We start from the raw sequence: 14,140 nt of genomic DNA, 5'->3' as shown, positions 1-14,140 counted from the left end.
TTAGACAAGTACAGAAGGCCTTTCCCCTAGACATTCCAGCTTGTCAAGCCCTACCACAGAGCAAACAGTGAAGTGGTCAAGAAAAGGGGTCCAGAATCAGGCTTCCAGGGAGCAAACCCTGTCTTAGCTGTTCATTAGCTGTGGCCAAGATATTTCACCACTTTATGCCAGAGTTTAGTTTTCTGGAAAAGGTGACGGTAGCTCAACCTTCCACAGTGAGAACTCATGAGATGTCAGCTGTTGCTGGTGTTGCTCTATTATTCATGAACGTTTCCTAATATTTAGACTTTTCAGAACACCCAATTTACAAAATGTACCTAAGTCACAGAAGTTGGTCATAGTGTGAGTTTCTGCAAGCGGATATTATTTTCCTATCGACACTGGTCCTCAGTCCTAAAAGTTAGGTTCCTTGGGATGAGTGGAATCCCCAAAAGCCTAAATTGGGAGCAAGTCAGGAATTTAAACATACCTAGCACCACGGGCTTTATTTACCAGCATCACTATGGTGAGGACACCGCAGATTTTCACGTTAGGTTAGTATTTCTCCCTGAACTGAGAGCTGGGTCCCAGGGTCACCCGGCAAATCCCTGGATCCACTGAATTCTACAATTTTTCTATTTAGATACTGGCAGATTTCAAATTCTATTCCTCTTCACTGATAAGACTGAAGATGATTTAAATTGGAGGTTAGGTATAAATCAAGAATGCTTGAATTCTTCTCCCCGGAAATGAGAAAATTTTTGTTTAAGGATCATTATAGTTTTCACAACCCAAAGATGGAAATAGGTTTCATATTCAGAAAATAAAGATACTGTATTTCAAAGCAGTAATTTGGTTATTTCATTTAGCAAAGCTATTTGAAGAAGATGCTTCAGAGGTTCAATTGGAAGAAAAATATTCCAAGTCAGTTCACATATATGCTGGGGATATTTTTATATCTGTTTGTCTGTTTGCCCAAGAAGAAAACTTGTTATGAAAACCCTGTACATAAAGTATAGTCACTGATGAGGAACATTTTTACCTTCTGGTTTTCTAGATACCTTCTTCACTAATAATGAACACTGCAAAAATAGCAGATGCTGCTGATATCAGAACTGGTGGTTATATGGTGGTAAACCAGCCCATGGTTACATGAGTCTCACTGAATCACCGCTTGGGACAGACTTCACATGTTACCAGTCAGAATGTTAACTGAATGAGCCACGGTTGGTTTTCTTAATTATTGTTGATTATGTATAGGAAACATTTTTAGATACCCATGTAATTGATATCTTCTATTAGGTTGGAATGGTTGACCATAATACTGAATATATATTTTATTAATAACTGGCAAGAAGATTAACTACCAGCTTCTTATGACTAATATTATTTTTTTCTTAAAAAGTTCTTTATTTTATGATCTCTGAGCTCCCGTAAACTTTAAATCATTATAAGGAATAGCTGGTATTTTTTTTTCTTTGATTTTTCATTAAACAAAAAGATTGAGTCACTTGAGCATTTACAATGTCTAACCCGGTAGAGCTATAACAATTCACTCTAGTAATGGACACTATCACCTGGTAATTATGTGTTCCAAATCCCAAGTTCTTAGAGGAATAGTATCTGATTTTCTGAAATGACTTGAGAGTGACACAAATAAAAATAATCACTGGTTCTAAGCAGGGGCCTCACTTTAAAAAATGTAGATCCTTGGCTGATCCCGAACTACTGAAACTGTCTCTACAGGGTGGTCCCAGTCTTGTATATTGTAAAAAATTCTCTAAAATATGTAATATAAGGGTAATTATCAAAACAAACAAAATCCAGTCAGCCGGCCATAAACTTAGCCAATTACATAACATTACTGTAAAATAAGTACTACGAGAGACTGGAAACAGCAACTCTTGTTTTAAAATAGTTATCGCCCACCCCACCAATATTTTTAACACCTGTGCAGAATGCTCCCAACGCTTTGCTTCTGGTTTGAAATCACTGCCTTCATAAGCCTCAAGCCATTTATTCTAGCATACAATCACTGTCAGCAGCAAGCAGGAGGGTCTGTGCTCTCCTGGTACCTTCTGCCACCTCTGGACCATCCCTCTTCTACTCTCAAAATCCACTGTTCTTGAGAGACTCAGAATTCCCAACTAATCTACTTTCTCTCCTACTAATCATCTCCCAACTGCATGATTATTCCTTCACAGCTACCAAGGCCTCTGGAACCTGGTCCACAATCTTCTTCTCCATGCCAAATAGTCATTCATTTGTTCATTCAAATATATTCTGAGCCATATCATATGCCAGGAACTGTAGGAGGTGCTAGGGATACAGTATTAACAAAAGAAAACCCTTGTTTCCAGGGAGTTTACACTGCAGTGATACGGAATAGAGGAAGAGGATACAAATAAAAACAGATAAATATGTAACGTGTCAGGTGGTGGTTAATGCTCTGAAGACAAATAAAAGCAGGTAAGTGTACAGTGAGTGATGTGGATACACAGGGGAGAGCAGGAGAAGGCTACCCAAAAAGGGTACATTTGGAGAATGATTCAAATGTGTGAGCACACATGGGAATACTTGGAAGAAAAGCGAGCTGGTCTGAGGAGGGCCAAAAATGCAAAGGCCCTGAGGTGGCACCCTGCTTGGCACATCGAAGGAAAATGCTGGGGAGAACTAAGTGAAGTGGAACGTGGTAGGAGATGGGACCAGAGAGCTATATGCAGATCCAGATTATAAATAACATTGTAGACAACGGTCAGCAATTCCAATATTTCAGGAGAGATGGGAAACCACTGGAGACCTTGGAGCACGTGAGAGGCTTGATCTGACTTAGGTTTTAAAGGGATCACTTTTAACTACTTTGTAAAAAATGAACTGTATGTTGGTCAAAGGTAGAAGCACAGAGAGCAGTTAGAAGACTATGGCCATAGTTGGGGTGAGAAATAAGGTGGCTCAGACCAGGGTGGAGGGCGAGGAGGAGGGAAGCAGAGGTCAGATTCCAGGGACATCCTGAAGGCAGAACCAACAGGATTTGCTGAGGGTCTGGAAGTGGGGTGTGAGCAAAAGAGAGGAGTCGAGGATGGCTCCTGGTAAGGGTTTTGGCCTTTACCAAATGAAAGGACAGAGTTGCTGTTTACTGAGATAAGGGGGACTGGAAGGAGTAGATTTGCGAGTGAAATTAAGAGTTCAGTTTTGGACATGTTAAAGTTTTGTTGTTGTTGTTGCTGTTTGTTTGTTTTTATTTTTGGCCATGCTGGGTCTTCATTGCTGCGCACGGGCTTTCTCTAGTTGCAGTGAGCGGGGGGCTACTCTTCGTTGTGGTGCGTGGGCTTCTCATGGCGGTGGCTTCTCTTGTTGTGGAGCACGGGCTCTAGGTGCATGTGCTCTAGTTGTAGCACGCAGGCTCAGTAGTTGCGGCACGCAGGCCCTAGAGTGCGTGGGCTTCAGTAGTTGTGGCGCATGGGCTTAGCTGCTCCGCAGCATGTGGGATCTTCGTGGACCAGGGATTGAACCCACGTCCCCTGCATTGGCAGGCGGATTCTTAACCACTGCGCCACCAGGGAAGTCCAGACATGTTAAGTTTGAGATGCCTTCTTAACATCCAAGTGGAGATCACCCCTGGTCACTTAAATATTATTGTGGCTGACTTCCTGACACCCTGGATCAGGGTTTGTCAATTCAAATGCTTTCAAGGGCCAGGCAGGAAGCATGAAGTATTGAAATACAATAAGGAGAAGTAGAGACTGTGGCTGATGAGAAAGGAAATGTCCCATCTAAAGGGGAAGCTGCTCCTGAGCCCAGTCTAGTTGCCATTTGGAATCTGGGCCCCGTGTTCCTTTATCTTCCCATTTTGAAATAGAAAGAAGAATCTGGATTTTCAACAACCAAACCTTATGGAAATAAAGAAGTTCCATGATCTATCAAATTCAAGAAGTGCTCAGTTAAATCAAGTCCTGACTGCAGGATTTATCGGTGTCCTTAATTTATTAATTTAAAAAATTGCAAAAAAAGATTGTGTTCAGCATTTCTCCAATTTAATTGACAGCAGACCTTCTTTTCATGCATCATCTCAAGGGACAAGTGTTCCTTGGCACATACTTTGGGAAATGCTGGCTTGTGCAAAAGTTCTAGATGTCTAATCAACCTATTTCCTCTTTGAAAATTGTAGGGAGTATATACCTTGCAGTTTAAGAGTCATAGTTGATCTCACACACACACACAGCCAATTTTGTTAGATATTCTAACATCTAATACCAGACTTGAATAAAGTGTGAATGGAGCAATTACTAAAGTCTTCCAACTTGTTAAATACTAAGTGGGGCCTTGACCCTCTCCTTGGTGAAAAAACAGTGAAATCACAGGGGCACTGAATCACTTCATTTCCCATCTCCTCTCCCTCCTTCACCTGTTGGGCTACATAATTTAGTGACAGGAAGGGCTGCCAATTACTACTATGCACTTGACAGATGTTCTTTGTTCTACTTATCTATGAGGAAGGAAGAAGGGAGAGGACAAATAAACCTGGAATGTAAAATCTGTAATAAAAAGACTGGACTAATATTGTTGCAGGTCTTTAAAAATATCCTCTAGGATACATTAAAATATTTGAGGGGCAAGGCTTGTCCCTGAAGAATTAAGAGTGCATAGTCTGTTTAAAAGAGCTCACAATACAGTTGAGGAGATCAGTACATAACAAGATAATGAATGTCAAATATTGTCAAGAAGTTCTATAAAGTTTAGAGAAGGGAAAGTTCAACGTGGGCTTGAGCGGCCAGTTGAGAGTGTCACATGAGCTGGTCTTTGAAGCATAGGGAGGTATCAGGTTGAGAGGAGGGTGGTGGGAATTCAGTGCAGGAAAGACAAGGGCAGAGATGGAGATAAGGCAGTTTTGGGAACCATTAAGCAGATAAGACTGTACAGGTTGGGAGGAAAATGGGACACTGAGGCTGGATCCGATCATGGTGGTCTCTGGACACTAAGTAAAGAAATCTGGCCTTAATCATGTAGGTAACTGAAAGTCTTTGAAGGAATTTTTTTTTTTTTGCGGTACGCAGGCTTCTCACTGTTGTGGCCTCTCCCGTTGCGAAGCACAGGCTCCGGACGCGCAGGCTCAGCGGCCATGGCTCACGGGTCCAGCCGCTCCGCGGCATGTGGGATCCTCCCGGACCAGGGCACGAACCCGTGGCCCCTGCATCGGCAGGCGGACTCACAACCACTGCGCCACCAGGGAAGCCCTCTTTGAAGGATTTTGAGCATGAATCTGCCAGACTCAGGAAATTCGATCTCAGGAGGCCATAAGGAGCCAGTGAGGCAAGAGCACTCTGCAGGATCCCAGGTTGAGGTGATGAGAATCTGGTCTGGGGAGCCAACAGTGGGACTAGAAAGAAATTACGATATTATGAAGGAGGAAATAATCAATAGGACTTGTTAACCTATTGAATGTGGGAGAGGCAAAGAAGAAGGGAATGGCTTTGACCCTGGGTCCATGAGAGAATGATTACCCTCAGAGCAAACTGGTTTAAGCATAGTGATTTAAGGTGAAAATGATACAACTAAGGAGAGATGCCCAATCAAGTAATCAGTGATCTAGGACTAGAACTTGGGAAGGACAGGCAAGAAAGGTGCAGTAAGGTACCACTGTACGGTATATGCTGTGTGCTAGATCCTTTACCAATATGATCAACTTAGGAGAGAAATAGGGATGGACTTTGCAATTTGGCACCATCTACACAGATATCAGTCAAATCAGGAGAACTGTAACATTCAGTGAAGACTACTTCATCACTTTCTCTATGTCCTTTCACTATGAAAACAGCCATCACACAAAAATAGATGCATTAAAATACACTACATCATATTATATCCCAAGATCACTCAGAGTTTCTGATTTCCGTAAGTTAATACTGGATTTTAAGAAGTGATGAGACAGGGAGAGAAAAGAACTGTAATTGTTCTTTATTCTCTCCCTTGAGGGGGATTAACAGACACAAAAGAGGAGGCAGGAAGGAACCAGAGGAGAAAGTATTTGGGAGAGTTTCCACCTGCTGAGATAAACAAGAATGAAAGTAAACTCTCTCCTTAAAGAATAATAACCATTTGAACAGTGTCTCTTACTTTTCCAGAATTCATTATCAATTTGCAGACGTGCTCCTTTATTCCCATAATAAAACTTTCCATCCACAAGCCAGCCAGGAGTTACCCATTCCACCTTTACATGTCCTCTGGCAGACCAGGATCTCAGTTCCTCCCTGTTATTTAGCACGCTCACCCCAGAGCTCAGATGCAACGGCAGCTCAACAGTGCATGACAGATGTTTCTGCAGCAGTCAGCAGTCTTTTCCATTTGCCATAATTCTCCAGGGTGAATGGGGTCCATCCCTTCCTTCCCTCAGCAGCCAGAAAGGCCATGCTGCTTAAAATGTCTCTCAATTTAAATGCCCAGGGCAAGGGAAAAATGAAGAAGCCATAACGAGAAAGGACAGAGAGCCAAGTGAAGGGTAAATTAAAACTGCAAACTTAGAAAGCATCTCAGCATGCAGTAGGAATTTAACATAAATGTGTTTTCATTCATGGTACTCTTAATTTTTTAAACTCTAAAAATGTAATGCAATAAACATTATAGCTGTGTGTAATCACAGATTTAGTTAACGGTGTAACTGCTTCTAATGAACAGAATGTAGATATCCTCTTTGATTTCTATAACAAAAACACCAATGTCAAAAATTCCCAAGGATAGAAATATCTGCTTTAGAATCTGTGAAAAGATATACACACAAGGAAACCCTGATTCTTACAGATTCCCCTGCAATCTCTTGCTAGAAATAGGAGAGGGAGTTCTGAAAGGGTTTGTAGACTGAGGGTTCCTTAAGGAACACCCCCAGAAATGCATTCCCACCATCTAAAAGAATGAATTCTCACGTGGAACTGGCTGTCTCAAGACCCAAGTCTGTACTATGGAATATCAGATAACTGATGTGTGTACTTCTAGAAACTAGGCAATATACTTTCAACATATAAAATGGGGGGAAAGAGAGGGGGACCTTCAAGATGGTGGAGGAGTAAGATGTGGAGATCACCTTCCTCCCCACAAGTACATTAAAAATACATCTACATGTGGAACAACTCCTACAGAACACCTACTGAACGCTGGCAGAAGACCTCAGACTTCCCAAAAGGCAAGAAACTCCCCACGTACCTGCGTAGGGCAAAAGAAAAAACAGAGACAAAAGAATAGGGACGGGACCTGCACCAGTGGGAGGGAGCTGAGAAGGAGGAAGTTTCTGCACGCTAGGAAGCCCCTTCACTGGCGGAGACCAGGGGTAGGTGGGGGGAAGCTTCGGAGCCACGGAGGAGAGCACAGCAACAGGGGTGCAGAGGGCAAAGTGGAGAGACTCCCGCACAGAGGATAGCTGCCGACCAGCACTCATCAGCCTAAGAGGCTTGTCTGCTCACCCGCCGGGGCAGGTGGGGGCTGGGAGCTGAGGCTCAGGCTCCGGAGGTTGGATCCCAGCGAGAGGACTGGGGTTGGCTGTGTGAATACAGCCTGAAGGGGGCTAGTGCACCACAGCTAGCCAGGAGGGAGTCTGGGAAAAAGTCTGGACCTGCCTAAGAGACAAAAGGCCATTGTTTCAGGGTGCACGAGGAGAGGGGATTTCTTCCCTGTTTGCCCACAGAAGGCAGAGTGCCGCCTAAACGAGCTCCAGAGATGGGCACAAGCTACGGCTATCAGCTCGGACACCAGAGACGGGCATGAAACACTAACGCTGCTGCTACAACCACCAAGAAACCTGTGTGCAAGCACAGGACACTATCCACACCTCCCCTCCCGGGAGCCTGTGTAGCCCGCCACTGCCAGGGTCCTGTGATCCAGGGACAACTTCCCCGTAGAACACATGGCGCACCTCAGGCTGTTGCAACATTATGCTGGCCTCTGCCGCTGCAGGCTTGCCCCACATTCTGTACCCCTCCTTTCCACCGGCCTGAGTGAGCCAGAGCCCCTAATCAACTGCTCCTTTAACCCCGTCCTGTCTGAGCGGGAACAGACGCCCTCAGGCGACCTACACACAGAGGTGGGGCCAAATCCAAAGCTGAGCCCCAGGAGCTGTGCGAACAAAGCAGAGAAAGGGAAATCTCTCCCAGCAGCCTCAGGAGCAGCAGATTAAATCTCCATAGTCAACTTGATGTACCTACATTTGTGGAATATATGACAGAGAACAAATCATCCCAAAATTGAGGCGGTGGACTTTGGGAGCAACTGTAGACTTGGGGTTTGCTATCTGTGACTGATTTTTTTCTGACTTTCATGTTTATCTTAGTATAGTTTTTACACTTGTTATCATTAGTGGATTTGTTTATTGGTTTGGTTGCTTTCTTCTTTTTTTAAATTATTTTTCAATTTTTTATTTTAATAATTTTTTAATTTTTATTTATTTTTCTGTTTTTTTCTCCCTTTTCTTCTGAGCTGTGTGGCTGACAGGGTCTTGATGCTCCGGTCTGGCGTCAAGCCTGAGCCTCTGAGGTGGGAAAGCCAAGTTCAGAATATTGGACCAACAGAGACCTCCCGGCCCCACGTAATGTCAATCGGCAAGAGCTTTCCCACAGATCTCCGTCTCAGCGCTAAGACCCAGCTCCACCCAACAGTCAGCAAGCTCCAGTAATGGACGCCCCATGCGAAACAACTAGCAAGACAGGAATACAACCCCACCCATTAGCAGAGAAGCTGCCTAAAATAATACTAAGTTCACAGACACCCCAAAACACACCACCGGACGTGGCCCTGCACACCATAAAGACAAGATCCAGCCCCACCCACCAGAACACAGGCACCAGTCCCCTCCACTAGGAAGCCTACACAAGCCCCTGAACCAACCTCACCCACTGGGGGTAGACACCAAAAACAACAGGAACTACGAACCTGCAGCCTGCGAAAAGGAGACCCCAAACACAGTAAGCTAAACAAAATGAGAAATATGCAGCAGATGAAGGAGCAAGGTAAAAACCCACCAGACCAAACAAATGAAGAGGAAATAGGCAGTCTACCTGACAAAGAATTCACAGTAATGATAGTAAAGATGATCCAAAACCTTGGAAATAGAATGGAGAAAATACGAGAAACGTTTAACAGGGACCTAGAAGAACGAAAGAGCAAACAAACTATGAAGAACAACACAATAAATGAAATTAATAATTCCCTAGAAGGAATCAATAGCAGAATAACTGAGGCAGAAGAACAGATAAGTGACCTGGAAGATGAAAGAGTGGAAATAACTACCGCAGAGCAGAATAAAGAAAAATGAATGAAAAGAATTGGGACAGTCTCAGAGAACTCTGGGACAACATTAAATGTATCAACATGAGAATTATAGGGGTCCCAGAAGAAGAGGAGAAAAAGAAAGGGACCGAGAAAATATCTGAAGAGATTATAGTTGAAAACTTCCCTAATATGGGAAAGGAAATAGTCAATCAAGTCCAGGAAGCGCAGAGAGTCCCATACAGGATAAATCCAAGACGAAACATGCCAAGACACATACTAATCAAACTATCAAAAGTTAAAGACAAATCAACCTAACCTTACACCTAAAGCAATTAGAGAAAGAAGAAGAAAAAAACCCCAGAGTTAGCAGAAGGAAAGAAATCATAAAGATCAGATCAGAAATAAATGAAAAAGAAAGGAAACAATAGCAAAGATCAATAAAAGTAAAAGCTGGTTCTTTGAGAAGATAAACAAAATTGATAAACCATTAGCCAGACTCATCAAGAAAACAAGGGAGAGGACTCAAATCAAAATTAGGAATGAAAAAGAAGTTACAACTGACACTGCAGAAAAACAAAGTATCATGAGAGATTACTACAAGCACCTATATGCCAATAAAATGGACAACCTGGAAGAAATGGCCAAATTCTTAGAAAACCACAACCTTTCGACACTGAACCAGGAAGAAATAGAAAATATAAACAGACCAATCACAAGCACTGAAATTGAAACTGTGATTAAAAATCCTCCAACAAACAAAAGCCCAGGACCAGATAGCTTCAGCGGCAAATTCTATCAAACATTTAGAGAAGAGCTGACACCTATCCTTCTCAAACTCTTCTAAAATCTAGCAGAGGGAGGAACACTCCCAAACTCATTCTACGGGGCCACCATCATGCTGATACCAAAACCAGACAAAGATGTCACAAAAAAAGAAAACTAAAGGTCACTATCACTGATGAACATAGACACAAAAATCCTCAACAAAATACCAGCAAACAGAATCCAACAGCACATTAAAAGGACCATACACCATGATCAAGTGGGGTTTATCCCAGGAATGCAAGGATACGCAAATCAATCAATGTGATACACCATATTAACAAACTGAAGGATAAAAACCATAGGATAATCTCAACAGACGCAGAAAAAGCTTTTCACAAAATTCAACACCCATTTATGATAAAAACTCTCCAGAAAGTAGGCATAGAGGGAACCTAAGTCAACATAATAAAGGCCCTAAATGACAAACGCACAGCCAGCATCGTTTTCAATGGTGAAAATCTGAAACCATTTCCTCTAAGATCAGGAACAAGACAAGGTTGCCCACTCTCACCGCTATCATTCAACATAGTTTTGGAAGTTTTAGCCACAGCAATCAGAGAAGAAAAGGAAATAAAAGGAATACAAATCAGAAAAGAAGTAAAACTGTCATTGTTTGCAGATGACATGATACTATACACAGAGAATCCTAGAGATACCAGCAGAAAACTACTACAGCTAATCAATGAATCTGGTAAAGTAGCAGGATACAACTTTAATGCACAGAAATCTCTTATATTCCTATATACTAATGGTAAAAAATCTGAAAGAGAAATTAAGGAAACACTCCCATTTACCACTGCAACAAAAAGAATAAAATACCTAGGAATAAACCTGCCTAAGGAGACAAAAGATCTGTATGCAGAAAACTATAAGACACTGATGAAAGAAATTAAAGATGATACAAACTGATGGAGAGATATACCATGTTCTTGGATTGGAAGAATCAACATTGTGAAAATGACTATACTATCCAAAGCAATCTACAGATTCAATGCAATCCCTGTGTAACTACCAATGGCATTTTTCACAGAAGTAGAACAAAAAATTTCACAATTTGTATGGAAACACAGAAGACCCCAAAAAGCCAAAGCATGTTGAGAAAGAAAAACAGAGCTGGCGGAATCAGGCTTCCTGACTTCCATCTGTACTACAAAGCTACTGTAATCAAGACAGTATGGTATGGGCACAAAAACAGAAATATAGATCAATGGAACAGGAGAGAAAGCCCAGAGATAAACCCATGCACATATGGTCACTCTATGTTTGATAAAGGAGGCAAGAATATACAATGGAGAACAGACAGCCTCTTCAATAAGTGGTGCTGTGAAAACTGGACAGCTACATCGAAAAGAATGAAATTAGAACACTCCCTAACACCATCCACACAAATAAACTCAAAATGGATTAAAGACCTAAATGTAAGGCCAGGCACTATAAAACTCTTAGAGGAAAACAGACACAACAGTGTCTATTACATAAATCACAGCAAGATCCTTTTTGACCCACCTCCTAGAGAAATGGAAATAAGCCCGAAAATAAACAAATGGGACCTAATGAAACTTAAAAGTTTAGCACAGGAAAGGAAACCATAAACAAGACAAAAAGACAACCCTTAGAATGGGAGAAAATATTTGCAAATGAAGCAACTGACAAAGGATTAACCTGTAAAATATAAAAGCAGCTCATGCAGCTCAATATGAAAAAAACAAACAAACCAATCCAAAAATGGGCAGAAGACCTAAACAGACATTTCTCCAAAGAAGATATACAGATTGCCAGCAGACACATGAAAGGATGCTCAAAATTACTAATCATTAGGGAAATTTAAATCAAAAGTACAAGGTATCACCTCACACTGGTCAGAATGGCCATCATCAAAAAATCTACAAACAATAAATGCTGGAGAGGGTGTGGAGAAAAGGGTAACCTCTTGCACTGTTGGTGGGAATGTAAATTGATACAGCCACTATGGAGAACAGTATAGAGGTTCCTTAAAAAACTAAAAATAGAACTACCATATGACCCAGCAATCCCACTACTGGGCATATACCCCAAGATAACAATAATTCAAAAAGAGACATGTACCACAATGTTCACTGTAGCACTATTTACAATAGCCAGGACATGGAAGCAACATAAGTGTCCATCGACAGATGAATGGATAAAGAAGATGTGGCACATATATACAATGGAATATTACTCAGCTATAAAAAGAAACAAAATGGAGTTATTTGTAGTGAGGTGGATGGACCTAGAGTCTATCATACAGAGTGAAGTAAGTCAGAAAGAGAGAAACAAATACCAGATGCTAACACATATATGGAATCAAAAAAAAAAACCTAGGGGCAGGACAGGAATAAAGATGCAGATGTAGAGAATGGAGTTGAGGAAATGGGGAGGGGGAAGGGTAAGGTAAGCTGGGATGAAGTGAGAGAGTAGCATGGACATATATACACTACCAAATGTAAAACAGATAGCTAGTGGGAAGCAGCTGCATAGCACAGGGAGATTAGCTCGGTGCTTTGTGACCACCTAGAGGGGTGGGATAGGGAGGGTGGGAGGGAGATGCAAGAGGGAGGGGATGTGGGGATATATGTATATATCTAACTGACTCACTTTGTTGTACAGCAGAAACTAACACACCATTGTAAAGCAATTATACTCCAATAAAGATGTTAAAAATAAATAAAATAAAATGGGGGGGAAAACTCTTCAAGAATGTTCACTAATTAAATGTCCCCCAAAAGGAAAGTTTTCATAAAAAGTTAACCTCTGCTTATTGTGCATTTCCAGTTACACAAGAAATTCTACTCAATATTACAATGGCAAATGATAATATTCAGACAAGTGCTGGGCAAAACAATCACCTGTTTTGACAATGAAGAGAATTCATATGCCTAATCCCCATACAACCTTGCCTGTAGACTAGGCACTGAAGTAGTAATAAAGTAACTGTGTAAACAAAAATAATTTACAGAATGGGCTCAATGGGATAATTAGGCACCAATAATTTATTTTCTCTATTGATTTTAGTTCTCTTAATTCCCTGATTCTACAATTTTATTTGTAACCTGATTCCTGAATCTGACTGTTACCAGATTCCATGAAACTCCAAACAGAAGTTAGGGCTTGGCAGACCAGTGAGAGACTTGGAGGAAGACTGTTCAGATCCCTTTCCACCTCCATGAATGAGGAAGGAAGAACAGAACATTCATGTTCCAGAAGCTGCCTCTTGCCTCCAGGTACAGATGTGAGGAGAACACTGCAGGGCTTCACTTAGCTACCCTTCCTGTAGTTTGTACTCTGAAAAAGGATTCTAAATCACAGAAAAGCTAGAGCAGGATCTTCACGACATCATCAGGTAGATCTACAGAAAACAGAGAGTTTTCCTGTGGAATAAAAATCTTCACAGCAAAAATTTCAGACTTAATTAGCAATCCCATCATATCCTAATGGTACTATAGTTGCATAAAATAGCAAAATGCACTTTACACTGTTATCTTACCTGCCTACTGTCCCTTTGAGAGGATGCCGAAGAGGAGGCACTTCTATGGGTGGGGGTGGATGTTCTATGAGCAGGGGATATGCCCTTCTCATCTGAACTCATAGCTGCAGTTTGAATCTAGTTGTATGCACTGAAGACCATCCCAATCGTGTCTCGAATTCACAGACAAAGAAGCAGATGATTTTTCAGCTTTAGTCCATTTCATGAATCAGGTTTGACTAGAAAAGATGAGGCAAATACTGAGGGTGTCCAAAACACCTAAAAGCAAAATGAACAAACAATAAAACCTCATGTGAATGATTTAAAAATCCTTAAATTAAAAATCATTTTTTCTAGGCAACAGTACTAAAAGGTGAGAGGAAGAACTCTGACACATTACAAAATACTATTTCTTCTTCTAGATTTTAAGGTAGAGGATAAAAGCATTAGTATGTAACAAAAGTTTGTCAACATGGAAAACAGGAAGAAACCACACGTTAAAGTGATATTCTTCCCTTGTATTGTTGTTTTAAAGCAGATTACAATGCTATGTTCTGGACCCTCATGCCAAAGTATATCAGTTTCTTCCCTTGAAATTTA

The 14,140-nt window shown here is 41.4% G+C and overlaps 1 protein-coding gene across 5 annotated transcripts in view; it reads right to left on the bottom strand.

Annotated features, from left to right (window-relative positions):
* The window catches only part of OSBPL6 (oxysterol binding protein like 6), a 90,332-nt gene extending 76,562 nt beyond the window's left edge, over positions 1-13,770 (bottom strand). For 4 of the 5 annotated variants that reach the window (XM_024732905.1, XM_024732902.1, XM_024732907.1 and 1 more), the window contains exon 1: positions 13,562-13,770. In XM_024732905.1, coding sequence (XP_024588673.1) covers positions 13,562-13,663 — 102 coding nt within the window. In that variant the 5' untranslated portion in view covers positions 13,664-13,770. The remainder of the gene's footprint in view (positions 1-13,561) is intronic. The other variant, XM_024732904.1, reaches the window with a different exon arrangement.
* Between the last annotated feature and the right edge of the window lie 370 nt (positions 13,771-14,140).

The sequence above is a fragment of the Neophocaena asiaeorientalis genome, unplaced genomic scaffold (assembly GCF_003031525.2).
Source record: "Neophocaena asiaeorientalis asiaeorientalis breed wild unplaced genomic scaffold, Neophocaena_asiaeorientalis_V1.1 scaffold96, whole genome shotgun sequence".
Lineage (NCBI taxonomy): Eukaryota > Metazoa > Chordata > Mammalia > Artiodactyla > Phocoenidae > Neophocaena > Neophocaena asiaeorientalis.
Note: the sequence above shows the minus strand (reverse complement) of the source record. Positions and strands in the feature narration are given on the sequence as shown.